Source organism: Pleurodeles waltl, chromosome 9 (genome assembly GCF_031143425.1).
Source record: "Pleurodeles waltl isolate 20211129_DDA chromosome 9, aPleWal1.hap1.20221129, whole genome shotgun sequence".
NCBI lineage: Eukaryota > Metazoa > Chordata > Amphibia > Caudata > Salamandridae > Pleurodeles > Pleurodeles waltl.
In genome coordinates this window covers 558,168,127-558,185,473 of record NC_090448.1, presented here as the reverse complement: position 1 = coordinate 558,185,473, position 17,347 = coordinate 558,168,127, and the positions used below count along the sequence as shown (strand labels likewise).

The following is a 17,347-nucleotide window of genomic DNA, read 5'->3' as shown; positions in this document are numbered from 1 at the left end:
CACATGCATGATCTGTGTTCGCTTATGACTAGAAATTGTTACCGAGGTTCAATATCACTTCAGTTAGTGCACTGGTTCATGTCTACAAGCATGGGGTGTACTTTTCTGTACCAACATGTGCCTCTTTTTGTACCACAATTTCTATGCTCTCTGTCTGCTATATCCTATGTAAATAGTCTTTCCTTGTCTTTCAATCTCAACCCGGGAAGGGGCACCTATAATCCTGAAAGACAGAATATTATACACCTTTCTCATTAACTGCATGAGTTGCAAATGTGAACTCCTTGTCTCATTGTCTATCAGATTATAACCTCGAAAACATTAAATTACGTCAAAGTGGGTAAACAAAATGATATGTCCGCCATAAGGCAAGTGGTATTCTCTTGTGTAGAGGGAGGCTGTATTAGAACACATCAACAGTTAACACCTAATCTAGAATTTGCTGCTTAGTTTTACAGACCACCCCAGGTGTAGCATCAGGCATTGAGATTAGCATGGCGTCAGCCTCAGTCACATGGCTCAACTCACACACATTGATAGTGGGATATGGTGATCTGAATACCTGCCCCTTTTGTCTGATTCCCAGCACTACAAACTCCTACACTTGGCTCATTTCAGCACATATGTGACGTCTGCTGGCTGTGCTTCCAGACTCCCCCATTTAAAAAGGCTCGTGGCCTAAACAGGTTTTCGCTGTCAAAAAGGCTCGTGGTCTAAACAGGTTTTCGCTGTCATAATCCGATTGACAAGACAAGTTTTTAATTTCACGTGAAAATTCCTCGATGTTTAGTGACAAGCCAAGCTAGAACTTCTTCTTTTTGTGTTGTGACTGTTCTGAGTGTGTGAGGGGATTGAAGACAGCTGTTCATTGTGCTGTATCTGCCCTCTGTGCATACCAGTGTGAGGAGTGCTTGCATTTCAACTGCCAAGGTTTCATATCTTCTTCGTGAGAAGAACTGCTCTACCTCTTCTGTGTGAGAGGGGAGCTAGCTTATTTGTTGTCTTACTGTAACTGTTTTTGTGTTTGTGGGAAGCTTGCAGTGGCACTGTTGTGCTGTACCTGTCCTGTAAAGGAGGGAATCTTGTCTTGCTACAGTGCTGTAACTATTATCGGATGGAGGAAAGCTCGACTCTTGTTCTGCCTGTGTTGTGTGGGACTGAATGTTGTGCTGTTGGTATGCTGTACTTCTATTTTGTGGAGGAGTGAAGCGTGTACTGCTTATAAGTTATAACTTTGCTCTACCGGTTTAATGAGGAAGGGTAGGGTGCATGGTTGCTGGCTAAATGGTGGCACATCTTCTGCGAAGGTGGGAAGTTTGCACTGCCGGTCCGTGGTTGTACCATTCTAAGTGTGAATTCTAATCTTGCAGTGATGTAGCTTTCAGTGCTTGGAGGATGATTGCACTGATGGTGCTTGTCTGATACATAGTATGCTCGTTATGGTCTGGCTTCACAGCGCAGCTGTCGTCAGACCAGACAATTATGTGAGCATCACTAGAGAGGGGCTTTTGCTCCTCCCACATTTTGGGAGCCAGGAGTACATGTTTGATTGGGCATACGTTGTATGCTTCCACCCAAAAAAGTGCTTGCCCTTTACAGCTGTGATAATTTTATTTATCAAGCTGCCATTATTGTCAAGCGTGTGTCCCTGAACAGGAACACACACTTGACACTGTAATGGTGTAAAAGTACCTTACATAACTAGATAATGTGTGGTGTTTTTCTCTAGTTGTAGTACAGATGGGAGTAGGGTCATCTATAACCTACATGGATGTTTAGCTCTAGCTCTGTGCAAATGTCACTTTACCTTTTAGCCTACACCAATACTATTCTACAGTAATTTTCGTCCACACAAATACATTTTCAGTCATGCAAATTACTTGTAATCTTTCACATTATCAAACTACATGCCTTCAAAGGCAGACTTTTGGTATGTTCCTCGCGTCGGGTGCCTCAGACGACCTCATTAGCAGGCAGTGTATCATCCACAGGTCACTGACCAAAGAGGTAATTGAAATGGCAGTTCTTATGCGACGTCAGGCAAGCTCCCATTTACTAGAACAACGTTGGTGCCTCTTCAGAGCCATAACGCACTACACAAATGCAGTTCCAGTCATTAGGTGCAATTGCGTGAAGATTTGCCAACCTTGTCCACCAGCTTTCAGAGGTTTGGCCTCCATAGATGTCATTTAGGGGTCACGGGTGCGACCCCTGGCTTGCCGCTTGCGACCCCAGACCCTGTCTTTGCGACCACTGGCCTCAGAGGTTGCAAAATCGGTGCCAGGAGCACAGGGGCAGCTTGCCCCATGGACGTCGGTTGGCGCTCCACCTTCCTTGTTTTCATTTATCTTTTTAGGGTCGAGCACACAAGTTCTCAGTCCCTGTTGTAATCTCTCTTTGGACTTTTAACCACGCCCATGTCACGCCTGTCACTTTCATTGGTTTGTGGGCTTGCCTTTTAAAATCTGCCTGATTTAATTAGTGAAAAGCATGTATAGTCATGCCTTTTCTGGTGTTTAGCCCTCCTCGAGTGCACCGGGCAACTGCTGAAAACATACGAGGCTCCATGTTTTCAGCATGGTTTCCGGACTACTTTATCTTTTTATTTTCCGTGCCGCATGATCCCTCTGGGTTTAACATAGCACACTCGCGCTCTGTTTTTTGGTTTCAACATCAGCGAGCTTGTGCTGCATTTTACATAGCACAATCATGCTTTTTTTTTTTCTTCTTTCTTTCTTTCAATTTGTGTGGCAAGAACAGTCCGGTAAAGAGTTTACAATGCTAATAGCTCTAACTCGAGCAAATGCGAGACCCGTTGCATTGCAAATGCTTGTTTATACTCTAATAGCGAATAATATTATATGCACTATTAGTGTGATCGCTGCATCCATTTCTCCTTTCAGAAGCCGGTCACTCACAAACTCACCACTCAACCCCACCACCGCTATTGAAACAGAATCTCGACAGAACAGCTGATCTCCACCCTCACCCAGGCTCCTCCTCCTAGGACCCGGGATCCCAACTCAGCTGCCACCAACCTGCATCAGTGGATAGACGACTGCGCCAAAACCCTTGCGCCACTCAAACAACCCTCGGACATCCACCACAGATCCATGGCCAGCTGGTTCACCCCCGGCCTACAGGCCTCCAAACGGGAATGCCGAAAAATGGAGAAGACCTGGCTACATGTACCTACCAAATCCAACCACATTGCCCTCAAGACTGCCATCCGCACGCATCACCAGCTGATCCGCACCACTAAAAGAACCTAAAAGCCGCATAGACACCAACCCTCACAACAGCAGAGAGCTCTTCGGCATCATCAAAGAACTCTCCAACCCCAGGCCCTGCTCCTGCGAACCCCCGCCGTCACAGGAGCTCAGCAACTCCCTCGCCACTTACTTCAGTTGGAAGATCGAAGACATCCACAACAGCTTCAAACCCCAGACCCACCAGCCAACCACAGACAGCCACGAACCCAACGCACCAAGGAACGCTAACCCTCTATGCGACTGGACCCACGTCAACAATGAAGACACCATCAACACCATGGCCTCCATCCACTCTGGCTCCCCCTCGGACCCCTGCCCACACCAGATCTTCAACAAAGCCAGCAACGACATCACCCCCTCCCCATCTCCGTGCCATCATCAACAGCTCCTTTGAGACAGCCACCTTCCCGGAGAGCTGGAAACACACAGACGTCAGCGCACTGTTGAAGAAACCCAAGGCGGACCCAGATGACCCCAAAAACTACCGGCCCATCTCCCTCCTCCCCTTCCCAGCGTAGGTCATTGAGAAAATTGTGAACGGCCAACTATCACGCTTCCTAGAAGACAGCAAAGTGCTCTACCTCCCAATCCGGATTTCGCAAGAACCACAGCACTGAAACCGGACTCATTGCTGCTACAGATGACATCAGGACCATGCTCGACAAAAGCGAAACCGCAGCGCTCATCCTTCTGGAACTCTCCGCAGCCTTTGACACCGTTTGTCACCACACCCTTCGAACACGCCTCCACATCGCCAGGATCCGCGGCAAGGCCTTCGAATGGATCTCCTCATTCCTCTCCGGCAGAACCCAGAGAGTCTGCCTTTCGCCTTACCTGTCCGGTTCCTCCAAAACCATCTGTGGCGTGCCCCAGGGATCCTCCCTCAGCCCAACACTCTTCAACGTTTACATAGCTCCTTGCCAACATCGCAAGATCCCACCCCATCAACATAGTATCCTACGCAGACGACTCCCAGCTGATCATCTCCCTCACGAGAGACCCTACAACAGCAAGAAACAACCTCCACAATGGACTACACGCCATCGCCAACTGGATGGAATCAAGCCGCCTCAAGTTAAACACAGACAAAACAGAGATCCTCATCTTCGGCAGCAACCCCTCCGCTTGGAACGATTCCTGGTGGCCTACCTCCATAGGAGCCGCACCCACACCAACCACCCAAGTACGAAACCTGGGAATCATCTTGGACTCAGCACTCAGCATGACTCAGCAGGTCAACGCAGTCTCCTCTTCCTGCTACAACACCCTTTGCATGCTCTGCAAGATTTTCAAGTGGATTCCCATCGAAACCAGAAAGACTGTCACCCACACCCTGGTCAGCAGCCAACTGGACTACGGCAACACACTCTATGAGGGAACCATGGCCAAACTACAAATGAAAATGCAACGTATCCAAAACGCCTCCGCCTGACTCCTCCTCGACGTCCCTCGCCACAACCACATCTCTGCCCACCTCAGAGACCTACACTGGCTACCCATATCGAAGAGGATTACCTTCAAACTACTCACCCACGCACACAAAGCCCTCCACAACACAGGCCCAGCCTACCTCAACGACAGACTCACCTTCCACACTCCCGTCCGCCAGCTCCGCTCCACCAGCCTCGCCCTCGCCTCTGTCCCCTGCATTCGCCGCACCCCCGCCAGAGGAAAATCCTTATCTCACCTCGCCGCCAAGACCTGGAACTCCCTACCACTCCACCTACGCCAGACCCAGGACCTCTTGACTTCAGGAAACGCCTCAAAACATGGCTATTCGACCATTAACTCCCCTCCACCCCCAGTGCCTTGAGACCCTAACGGGTGAGTAGCACGCTTCATAAATTACGTGATTGATTGATTCATACAAATAGAATAAAGCTAGGTGGAATATGACCCTATTGGGCAGCTGAGTTAAGTAAATAAATGCTTTTAAATGTATGTTGCGTGCATGCTTGCTGGTGAGTGTGCTTATATAAGAGTGAATGTTTGTATGAGAATGTATGTATGTGTACACGTGTGTGATTGAAAGTAAAGATCAAATGGAGTGTAATGTCACTTCCACTACCCTTAGTGTTTTAGTGAAATGACTTAAATGTTGGCCACAGTGGAGGTTAGAAAGGACAGTTTGCTTATTTATAAAATATCAGTGTCCAGATGTAAATTTGCAATCTTCACCGTGTTAATATGAATCATGTTCAACATATTCTACACAAAGTCATCTCAGCTTGGAAAATGTATTAAATTTGCCACTAGTGCACTTCGCTGTTATCACGGATAGGTCTCCCTGACTAAATACAATCGCAGTACGATGCAGCTCAAGTGCTGGTTAAAACATACATGTTTCTGTTAGTGCGCTGAGCTACCTGTCTCCTATTGCTCCATTCAGGCGGTGTGTGAGGGCTTGGCACCATTCCAGATCAATAGGACTTTTACTTCCTGGAAGATGAAGGCTTTGCAGATATCCTTGACTAGCTCGCAAATACAGCTAGCTATAAAAGATGAGCTTAATATGTCAACTACATTTTAGGTGGTTTTGGCTGGAGCCCCAAGGGCCTCCAGTGTCTCACACAGTTTTTTTCACTACAGTGATCTTGAAGAAGGCTTTTATTCCTGAAACAGCAGGACTTTTATTGATTTAGGCATATTCCATTCTCAAATTAATGTAGACGTTTATATTTACGTCACCTTTACCAATGAGAGTCGGAGTTATGCCAAATTTTAATTTTTAAAAGCACCTTTGTCATTTACATTTGAGCACGTATCCTGCTTCAAGGTGTTGTTTTGTTTTATTTGCGAAAGTGTCAGTTGTGATTGCTAGTGTAGGTCACTGCTGGAAATGGCGTTTTTTGCAGGGTTAGCCCCAAACTTTTTGCTTCTGACTTCCTGTTCTTGATCCTATAGGGAATATCGTTTTTGTTGGCTTTAGTTCTCTGGGCACTTAACCACTGCTGACCAGTGCTAAAGTGTAAGTGCTCTCTGTCTAAAATGGTGTTGGTGATTGGTTTGTCCATGATTGGCATATCTGATTTACTAGTAAGTCCCTAGTATAGTGTCCCGTGTGTGCCTAGGGCCTGTAAATCAAATGCTACTGGTGGGCCTGCAGCACTGATTGTGCCAAACACATGAGTATCACTGTAAACATGTCTCAGACCTGCCACTGTAGTGTTTGTGTGAGCAGTTTTAACCATTTCGACCTGGCAAGTGCACCTACTTGCCAGGCCCAAACCTTCCCTTTTAGTGCATGTAAGGCACCCCAAGGTAGGCCAAAGGTAGCCCCAGGGGCAGGGTGCAGTGAATGTAAAAGGTAGGACACGTACTCATGTGCTTTGTATATGTCCTGATAGTGAAATACTGCTAAATTTGTTTTTCACTATTGCATGGCTTATCTCTCCCATAAGGTAACGTGGGGATTGCCTTGAAATCTTTTTAAAGTGTAATTTCTTATTGGGAGCAGATAGCGATGTGGAGTTTGGGGTCTCTGAACCCACAATTTAAAAATACAACTTTTGGTGAAGTTGGTTTTTGAATTGAAAGTTTAAAAATGCCACTTTTAGAAAGTGGACATTTTCCTGCTTAACCATTTTGTGCTCTGCCTGTCTGCTGAATACACATCTGGGTCAAGATGACGGGTGGGCTGTTTGTGTATTCACTCCAGACAGTCACACAAAGGGAGCTGACGTGAGCCCTGTGTATCCTGATGGCCCATCACCAGGCTAGTCTTACTGAACTAGAGTGGTGTGAGGAGCTGACACATGCCCCTGAATAGGGCAGTGCCTGTCCTCACACAAAGCAGTCTCCAATCCCCTGAAGTGTGTCTGGGGCCAGGACAGGGAAGGCATGATCATGTGCACTACAAAGACTTTTCTTTGAAGTTTGCCTGCTTCAAAGACAGAAATGGGTCTGCGTACTGGACCTCTGGCCCCACACAGTTAGAATCCTTCTGGACTGAGGACGTTCTCCCACAGAGAAGAGCTGAATGGTGTAGGAGGGACTGCCACACTGCCTATTGCTTTGTTCGCTAGCCTGCTGCTTCGGTCATGAGTGTGAAAGGAGTGGACTTTGCTTTCTACATCCTGCTTCCAAAGGTTCTCCAAGGGCTCTTGGACTGAGCTTGATTCCTCTTTAGAAGTCTCGGGGATATCAAAGATTTCATCTGCTAGCATCTGGGCTGTCTTGCTGAGAGTTCTGACTTGCCAAGTGGTGCCAAATCCAGTTCCTGGGCCCTTTTGGAGTGAGTTCTGATGTAACCAAGATGAAACTAAGTACATCGACCCCAGAGCGACTTCGGAACTGGCACCGCTCTCTGGCTTGGTGCTGCTGCCTGCACCGGAGCCGTGGTCCCCGCTGAGTGCAGTGACCGCGACCAATTTAACTAAGATTTAATGTTTTTAAACATTTGTATCTTTACTTGTGTAAGTTGGATTTTTGTTTTTTTGGTCTTGTTTCATTCCGATAAATATTGTCTATTTTTCTAAACTGGTGTCCTTTTGTGGTGTTTTCACGGAGTTACTGTGTGTGTACATATACTTTACACATTGTCTCTGAGATAAGCATGACTACTTGTGCCAAGCTACCAAGGGGGTGCCCAGGGGTTATTTTAGCGGTGTCACTCCCTTACCCTAACTAGAGTGAGGGTTCCTGCTTGGACAGGGAGCAAATCACTGCCAACTAGAGACCCCATTTCTAACAGTTACCTTAAGCACTGCATGCTCTTTGTGCTCTTTCAGTAACGTTTCTATTTTAATATGTTTCTATTTTTATGTGTTTTATTTTGAATTGATTTAAATAGACTAGTCTTTCACGATAAACAGTGTCTATGAGCACGTTTATTTTAATTTTTTGCAGTCCTTTACACTACCCTTGCAGTATTTTCTCAATCTGACATAGGCTCCCGTTTGCAATATTAACCAGTTAAAAAAAAAATCTGCTGCTAGATACTGTTACAACCAGCACTAGATTAATTTGTTTATAACCGTTTAAGTTATCATGCCCTTGGAGAGGACATGTTGGGTCTCTGTTGTCCTGCTCCATGTATTTCGAGAATTTTGTAAATGCCGTCTATGCAAGTGCAGCACGCACGTACAATCGAGGCTTAATAGGAATTGCTCCACTGCTAGGACCAAGCTACTTAAATTCACAATTAAAAGAATTAAAAAAACAACTCCTCTTCAGTACCAGAACTGCATAATGTGTTTGTAAGCTGCTGTTTAATGGCAGAGCATGTGATGATGGTCTGTTGGAATTATGTTGTGAGTTGGCATTTGTATTGCACCCAATGTGATACTATTATGGCATTGCAGCACTTTTGCGGTAGTTTATGACTTACTCTTCTGAGGGACCTAACGCAGACTAGTGGCGATGTTCCATAGGCCCTACCTTCAGATGTTATCTGTGGAAGTGGATAGATTGCACTAAAGTGAGACACATTTTATCCGGTACCACACGATGAGTTGCTTAAAGAGCTAGGAGAATTTCATAGGTACTTAATGGAGTGAATGCCCACCAGCAGTTGTCTAATCAACGGATGTTCTAATTTCCTTCCAAAAGTTTTGCTTGGGAATCCTACAAGAAGAATCTGAGTCAGATTAGATACCAGGATATAATCGGGGACACTGGATTTATGCAGCAGAGTGGGCTACGTTGTGTTGCAAGAGAAGGCAAATTATACTGCTTATTGCAGCACATTTTGAGGCAGGACCATAACAAAAACCTACATTGGGCTTAGTTTCTGCTCATTCTTTACCATTAGTTGGCTTTATTGTAATTTGCTTGCTTCTTATTCAATGGATTGCATCCTCGTCGTGTCTCTTCTCTGGAACATAGCCTCTATATCATCCTTTTGATTGGCTGACTTTTAGCCTTCCACTGCTAAAATTCAGTAAACTACTTACTTCTCTTTTTTAGTAATTCATCCGTGATCATGTTTTCTCTCTGTGTGCTGCTTCTCTCAGAAAATAGCACCTTCCCATGTGCACTCATGTTGCTCCCTCATTCCCTACCAAGTTCACCTTTTGCTTTCCCTTACCCTCCCTCGCTTTTCTTTTTAGCTTTGTTTCTTCCCCAATCTCAAGCACCTTACTGCTTCGCCCCCCTCTCACACTCCCCTCCGCTCCCTGTTGCTTTCCTCCTACCCACAACCCTCAGTTGCTCCTCTGTTTCTCTCCTGCTCCTCCTGGTCATTTAAAATAATTTATTTACTGTTAAGGTATTTTTGGATAGCTAGGCAGCTGCCATTTGTTGGTGGCCGATCTGCACATCAAAATGCCCTTTCATGAAATTGTTTTTTTTTTATTTTATTTTTTTAACCAATGTTAGTGGAGCCTGGCCATTTTGGATTGGTAAATTGGCAGCCTTATGTGCCAGCATGCTTGTGCGTGCCTACAGAATGACACAGCTGCTTCCTAACTTTTTAAGTATTTTTATTTTGTTTGTCTGCACAGCATTGCCAAGCAGGCGAGGCACAACACAAACTGGGCACAACCTTTTTCACCTCTTTAATATCAGTTTAGTAGCTAAGTAAGCAATAACTGAAAATGATCTGTTAACCTTTATTAAGTACTTTCCTCTCAGCAGTTGCATGCAAGGCAGCATCTTAGTAACACAGTGTGGCAAGTGTGAGAAAACCATACGTATGCAGCGAATGCTGCGACTGCCATATTGCATAATTCCAGTGGCACTGGGTATAATCGTCTTCATCCAGATAAGCACCTGCTATAATTGTGGCATGAAATTACAAGCTGTTTTCAATGCCACTATATTTATGGAACAGTAGAGGTGTAAATTATGGAAGGTCAACGAAATTACGCAGCAAGGAACAGAAAAATATGCAGTACATGCTATCTAGCTACTTTGACATTTTCATACACATAAAAAGTTACTATCTCCATGAGCATACAAAGATTCCTAATAAGGAAAATCATATGCATGAAATATGTACATTTCAAATTATTATTTACTATTAATAATCGTGTCTTGCATAGAAGCAAAGTTACTCCACTTCATTATTTCCTTTCTTTCCACCTTGTACAACATAAAAAGTTGCACTTCCCTAAAAAACAGCCTGCAAAAGCATACTTTAAAATAAAGGTGCCCCTTATTAATTCAGTGAATTCCACTTTGTTCTAAAACTTGTCATCTCTTTCTGGCCTACTGTGTGTGCACTATATAGTCTTTGGGAGAACCCCATTCCACTACAAAAAACAGCTCTACAAAACAGTATATAGTGCATTTAAAGCTTGAAAAAGTAAGGAAAGAAAGAAAGGGGGACTTGCTCCAGTGCTAGGGGTGTTCTCAAAATGCTAACTCTCTTTACCGCTGTTAATGGACAACTCGAGTTATTTTCTGATTGAGGCATCATCAGATGTGTTCTACTAAGAAAATGCTTCAATTGGTTAAAGCTTTCTCAACCACTATATTCAGTGCAACCCATGATGTGGTCCCACTTTCTGCAGTCACCGTCACTCCTAGGATTCAGGATATGGCAAGAGAAGTTTAAAGTAGAGTTCCCTCTTGAAATAACTGATGCTTCGCTAGGAATAGTGTCTGTAATATGAATTTTATTTTAGTGGAACTACAGAAGTCATGACATCAAAAGAATCAATCTTTCTACACTGTTTCAATTGCATTAAATTATTTTTTATTTATTTATTATTATTATTATTTTTTACTACTGCAAACCAAAGCCGTTCCCCCTAGAACGCCGAAGGGAGATGTTAACACTTCACCCTTTGGACAGTATTTTAAACTGTTTAAATGCATGCCTCCAATATCCCTGTACCAAAAACTGACATACTCGTAATCTGGACTGTAACCACAAGAGAGGGCCCCCACAAACAAGGGGACATGGAACCTAGAAAGCTATCAAATCAAAAACACCCCTTGAAAATATAACATCCAGCACTTAAAAGCGACCAAAACAAATCACTTGCCTCTCTCAATTGGATTTCACACACTTTTCACCTCTTAGAACATGCGAATTTTAGAACCACAGAAATGTCAAAATGTGAAGAGCTTTAATAACATAAACATCCAGTTATGTCTGGGAAGTATCCTTTTTTAACCTCAAAACTAAAATAAAAACATCACAATTGCAGTGCAGGTTATACGAAATCCTTCTGCAAAAACAAATAATTAAAAACATACAGCAAAGGGAGAAACACACAAGACACCCTTCATTTGTCTTTACCAATCTGGTTGAATCACAATACAGGATACATGATATACATAAATAATAATTGTGTATTATATCCCACAGTTCATCGGATTTAGCCCAAAAGGATACGTCAACGCGTTTCAGTGGATTATTGTGATGTAGCCACCTTCTTCAGGACAAGAATTGTTTCCCAAACATAAACATAAAAACCTTTAATGATCATGTTTGGGGTCCATCTCGATATGCTTGAATCCCACCTTGCATGATAGCCCAATAAAGTGACCGTTTCAATTTCAAAGGAAAAAAAAACAACTGAGTTATGTGGTCTGTCGTAATTTATAGTCATATGCAACATCACCTTCAATATGGGAGCTCAATGTCTAACAGTATTTGAGGGCTTCTGAGATATGAAGTGTAGGCTACACCTTGGGAGCAAGGGTCCCTTCTGCCTCTGTTTTGTCTTAGATGCCAAATAGTACGACCGCATGTGTAATGTGTTACACAACACGCGATCTGACTGTTTGCGACTGAGACAAAACAGAGGCAGAAGGGAGCCTATGAGCTTGTTAACAAAGGGAACAGGTTCTTTCCATGATGTGCCATACACTTTGTATCTAAGAGGGCCTAAAATATTGACAATGAGTTCCCATAAACAATAAACACATAAATTGGTGGCCACATTTTTAGATACCATTATTCCAGATGGCCTAATGACAGACCAGATTTGTCTTGTTTTCTAGAATTTAACATCAAAGCTTCATTTAAAATGTATTATACGTCAATAATCCTCTCTTACTCTTGAACAAAAGCAAAAAAAACAGGTGTCAAACATGACATGGTATTATTGATTGCATTTATTGTTTGGTTATTACGGCAGAGGTGTTCACCTGTTAACATTGGGGAACCCCTTAAGTTCTTCTTAAACTTGCACTGTTTGTGATAAGGCTGATTGGCTGTGGGCTTATTGAGGTGTCTGGATCAGTTACAGTTGCTAACTCGTTTCTGTTGTTGATCAACGACATTTTGTAAAAGGTATGTTACCCCTCTCCAATGCCCTGTGCTCCATTTTTCTCCATGTTCCCTATTTTGTTCTCCACGATCCCTGTTTCCCAGAATACACCGGTTTCCTGAGATTCCTAGTTCCATTGTGAGGGTTTTTATTATTCCACCTAGTGATTTTCGAAGTGTACTAAAAGTCGGTGGCTTTCAGAATAAATCTGTCGTTTCGGGGCCAGTGGTAAAGTTCAGTCACCTTCAGCCGGACAAAATTTGAGTTTTTGTGGCATTCAAATTGGAAGATATGCACTAGTGTTCATATCCCAAGAGAGTTGTCATGTAGGCATGCTGTTCTGGACAAATGGGCTTACATGAATTTTATAAAGCATTTACGTTTTAAAAGCTAAGAACATCCAAACGATGTCTCGAGGCAAGCATAGTGTTTTGAAGAGATGTGCTCCGCATCCTCAGGCAGTTAGGAAAATACAATCGTTGCCATGGTGATGTTGACTGTTAATCAATCCAGAATACTTTCTATTAATGGACCTCAAAGTATGTGTTCAGGACAGCCAAGGGCATCAAATATATGTCTCAGGGTAGGCTTTATTGTTTATGAGTTAGGTTCAGTTCCTTTAAAGCTGCTATGGGTTGTTAACAACCAGTCACATGGTTCCTATATGTTTGAAGAAAACCTGCTCAGCTGTTGACTGCACTGTATGCATTTTTATTTAAAGGAATGAGCTTCTTGATTTACTCTGTCTGTATATGGGCCGCATAAAAGTATTGTTTCAGCCTTAATTCTACTTAGTCTATCTGAAGGATTTTTTTTTTTAAAGATTGCTGTTTTTGCTAGCGAGTAGTTTGCCACAAACAAAGATAACTATTGTTTGAAAATGGGGCCGTATCGCACCAAGAAGATAACTTCGTTTTTCACCATTTTGAAAGGGTTTTTTCACAAAGTCTTTGTTCCCTCTTTTCATCCCAGCGGTGTCTCCATCAGCAGAATGAGTTCACATCCCTGGAAGAGAAGCCGCAGTTCCCTGGAGCCTCGGCTGAGTTTGTGGATAAACTGGACTTCATTCAGCCCAATGTGATTTCTGGGATTCCCATCTACAGAGTTATGGACCGCCAAGGGCAAATCATCAACCCAGAGGAAGACCCTCAGGTAGAGTATCCCATCAGACAGGCATGTTTGGATGATAGCATTGTGGGGTTGTGAGTGACGAACTTCTCTGTTGCCTTGACTTTTATACCTTTCCAATAAGTGGCATGGTTAACTTTGGAATAAATGGTGAAGCACATATTGCAAGAGAATGTGTCTCTGAAGTAGTGGTTTATTACAAATCATGGGATGGCTTTCTGCTGCTGACCAGCCTATAACCTCAGCTGCAGTAGAGGTCAGATTTCCTAAGCAAATCATGTTCCAGTATCTTAATCTCTGGTTCTGATGCTTGCTTTGAGACCTAAATTGTTTCAAAGATGCAGGTGGTTTTGAATGTATGCTTTACACTTATGTCTTGGCAAATTCTTGTGCAAGAGCCACAACATGAGTGCCCGTCACCCCAGCACTCCTTTGCGTTCTGCAGTGGTAATTGATGGGGCGTACATTATTTTTAGCATACAGGTTACTGCAATTACAAGTCCTCTCTTGCACAACCCCTTTGGGAGCCCAGCTTGTAACATTACTTCCAAATGTCCACTGGGAGCTCTTCTTTTAGTTGAACATCTCCCAAGTCTCTAATTCTCAAGCAAGTTGGTATAATCTTTATGTGCAGAAGAGGGAATGAGTAAGCACTCGATTTCAGTGTAACCAACGAGCAGACGTTGTGTCACTTCATAAAACCTTGGCAAAGTAACTGAGGGCCGGGCTTTATATGGCAGTGGGAAGGTAGTCCATGCTATTGTCACTGACGGATGGGCATTGAATTCAGGGCAACTGGTGGATGTTTTGGACACAGTAACGAATGGGCTGGCATTCTGTGCCATATTAATGGGTGAGCATTAAATGGCATGGCTTCTGATGGCTATGCATTCCGCCGTATAAGAATCGTGATCCCGGTGTCATGCGGCATCATAACAAATGGGAAGACATCCTGTTGCGCCCTCTTTAATGGACAGGAATCATGTGACACAGTAACTAATGTATTGAAATTCTCTGCCATGTTAATCGATGTATGAGATCTTCTTCGCTGTGGCAGCTAAAGAGTAGATATTCTGTGGTATTTTATCTGATGGGCTGGCACTGTATGGTGCTGTGAGTGTTGAATAGGCATCTCAGAGTTCGTAAAATGAAATGTATTATGTGGCAAAATAAAATATGTGCTGATGTTCTGTGGCTTACTAATGTGCCAACATTCATGGAAACACAGCTGATGACAGGCATTCAGTGGTGCTGTAAATGGTGGAAAGCGTTCATTGCAAAGCAGCCAAATGGGCTGAAATTCTGCAGCACATCTGATGAGAACATTCTATTTGCAACAGAGGATATTCTGTGACAAAACTGATGGATAACCATGAAAGTACCATGGCAGCGACTTTTGGGTTATATATTTGTGGCACACCTGCTGTCGCAATACTGATGGGGCACATATTCCCCGCTCCAGAGTGTGTCGCACTAAAGAACTGGTTCTCTTTCTTAGTATTAATTAATTAAACTGTGTTTTCGGTTCCTCTCTTAGACCCGTATGTTTATAATACATCATAAATTATTATTCTCACTGCAATTTGATTTAAGATGATTGTTAATTTTGCTGCAAGCGTTTCTACTTCTGGCTGAACTGAGGAATCATGCAAGAGAGAAACGAGTTCCTATTATATTCATATAAAGTGCTTTAAGGTGCAAGGAGTATCCACATATCCCTATCTAAGCACAATTACTCGCTTTGAGCTTATGGCGCTCCTTGCACCACATGCAGTTTTGAAAGAAGTATGCGAGCAATGGCTGTCACAGTTTGCATCTGTGCAGGGAGAAGATATGTTTTCCTTCGAGTGAAAAAAACGTTGATATTTTTTTCACTGCTCTCCAGCTAACTACAGCCAATCTCCATTTGCAAGGTGGGAGCGTAAAAGGTGTGTATGTACATCTGCTTGGTGTGAATGCGTACCTACTTAAATGTTTAACTCACTTTTTTCCCCCTCTTTTAAAGTCCATTTTATTCTGACTTTCCACAGCTTCCAAAAGAAAAGGTGGTGAAGTTCTACAAAACCATGACGCTGCTGAACACAATGGACCGCATCCTGTACGAGTCCCAGAGACAGGTACATCTCATTTATGCGCTAGGCAGCCAACCCGCACTGTGAGAGAAGGAATCCTGGTGAGGCAGCCAGGCTTTGAAGTTGTCCTCGAGCACTGTGCATACATTCCAGTTTACAAAGGTGTCAATAAACAACAACGCCATGGTAGCAGAAGAGACTCCACACGCCATTTGATCCCAGTGGCATCACAAGTTCGAACCCTTTTCTACCCAACAAACTCTTATTTGCTGCTGAGGGGCTTGGAGATGGGCAAAATAAACGGGACTCCTCAGTCCTGTTTACTTCCTGTTTCTGCTACTGCCTTCATGACGTTTGAGATGAACGGTGGCAACGGCTATAACTGCCATGCCTGATTGGTATCAAAGGCACATGTATCAAACACTCAGTGATCTATAGTATAACCAGGCTAGCTTTGTGACTCTTGGGGCACACATAGCTCCAGCAGGATCCGTATTACGGAAGGGACCAGGCAAGCTTCTGTATTCACCTTTTTAATACCATAGTGCCCTGAGGATGCAATGGGTGTTTACTCCCACTTTTAGTGCCCCACGGCAACATAATATTACAGAGGGGGCCGCATGTGCTTACATAGCACCTTCTGTAGTACAGATCAGTAGATGGGACAGGGCCTGATGCATATGCAGGAACCCATTTTCTTTGCGCCTGCAACATGTAACAGAAGCAGGCTCAAGGATAGAAAAGCCGATGGAAAGTGCACTAACTGGACCCCTCCTAGAGGTGGGACACAAGTGTGGCCCTGCACCAAAGGGCAACTCATAGAAAAGGAGAAAAGTTGTCGTTCCTCTGCAAGCGTGTGCAGTCACTTCCCCTCTTGGAATTGCAGGTCGGGTTGCTGTCTGCAGTCAAAGTCACTGTTGGCTCCGAGCACCTGGTCTGCCTTGTGTTACTGTGCTGGTTCCAGTGCAGGACCACACCTGTAATCTGGACAGCACATTCATTGTAATAGCGCCCCCTGTCTGGGCCCGAGGCACTCACTCCGCATCTCTGAGCGGGGCACTGCTCTGTTGGTTATTCAGCCACTGAAACGTTGTTTAAGAGCAGAAAGCAAGGGACGAGAGAGACCGCAGAAGTTTTATGACTTTAGATTCGGCTTTTACAAATGCCTGGTACAGAAAGTTACCTTTCCAAGGTGGAAACCGATGATGGGTCTGATAGATTGTTATTTTTTTCTTTTTACATGTCCCTTTTTGGTGCTGAAAAGCATTTGTTGTGTTACTGGGCGAGGAGTTGGAGAAATGGAAGATCAACGTGGACCGTGCTGCATTTTTGGATAGGAAAGCAGATGTGCCATCTGGTCCTTTCTTCTACCCTTCACAACAGACTGAATTTTTAAATGAAGGATATTGCTCCTGTTTATATTGCAGGTCTTTGGATCAACAACCACCCCTTCAATTAATAGTCTCTGTTTTTGCAGTTAAAATCCCTTTATCAATTTTTACCTGGAAACGACACAGGTCGGTCTTCGACATATATATTGTCGAGTGTCGGGCCAGAGAATATAGGCTTTCTTCATGAAAATTAGAACACATTCAGCGAGTCCTGAGAGCTCACAAACACACCTAGCAGAGTATTGCCCTTAGAGGGGACATTGGCAAATTGCAAGATTGGATGATGAAACAATGTAATATGTTTGACTAAACGATGTAGA

General features: G+C 43.7%; 1 protein-coding gene across 1 annotated transcript in view; it reads left to right on the top strand.

Annotated features, from left to right (window-relative positions):
- The window catches only part of BCKDHA (branched chain keto acid dehydrogenase E1 subunit alpha), a 99,606-nt gene that overhangs the window by 11,616 nt on the left and 70,643 nt on the right, over positions 1-17,347 (top strand). The window contains exons 2-3 of the mRNA XM_069207519.1: positions 13,409-13,588; positions 15,595-15,681. Coding sequence (XP_069063620.1) covers positions 13,409-13,588; positions 15,595-15,681 — 267 coding nt within the window. The remainder of the gene's footprint in view (positions 1-13,408; positions 13,589-15,594; positions 15,682-17,347) is intronic.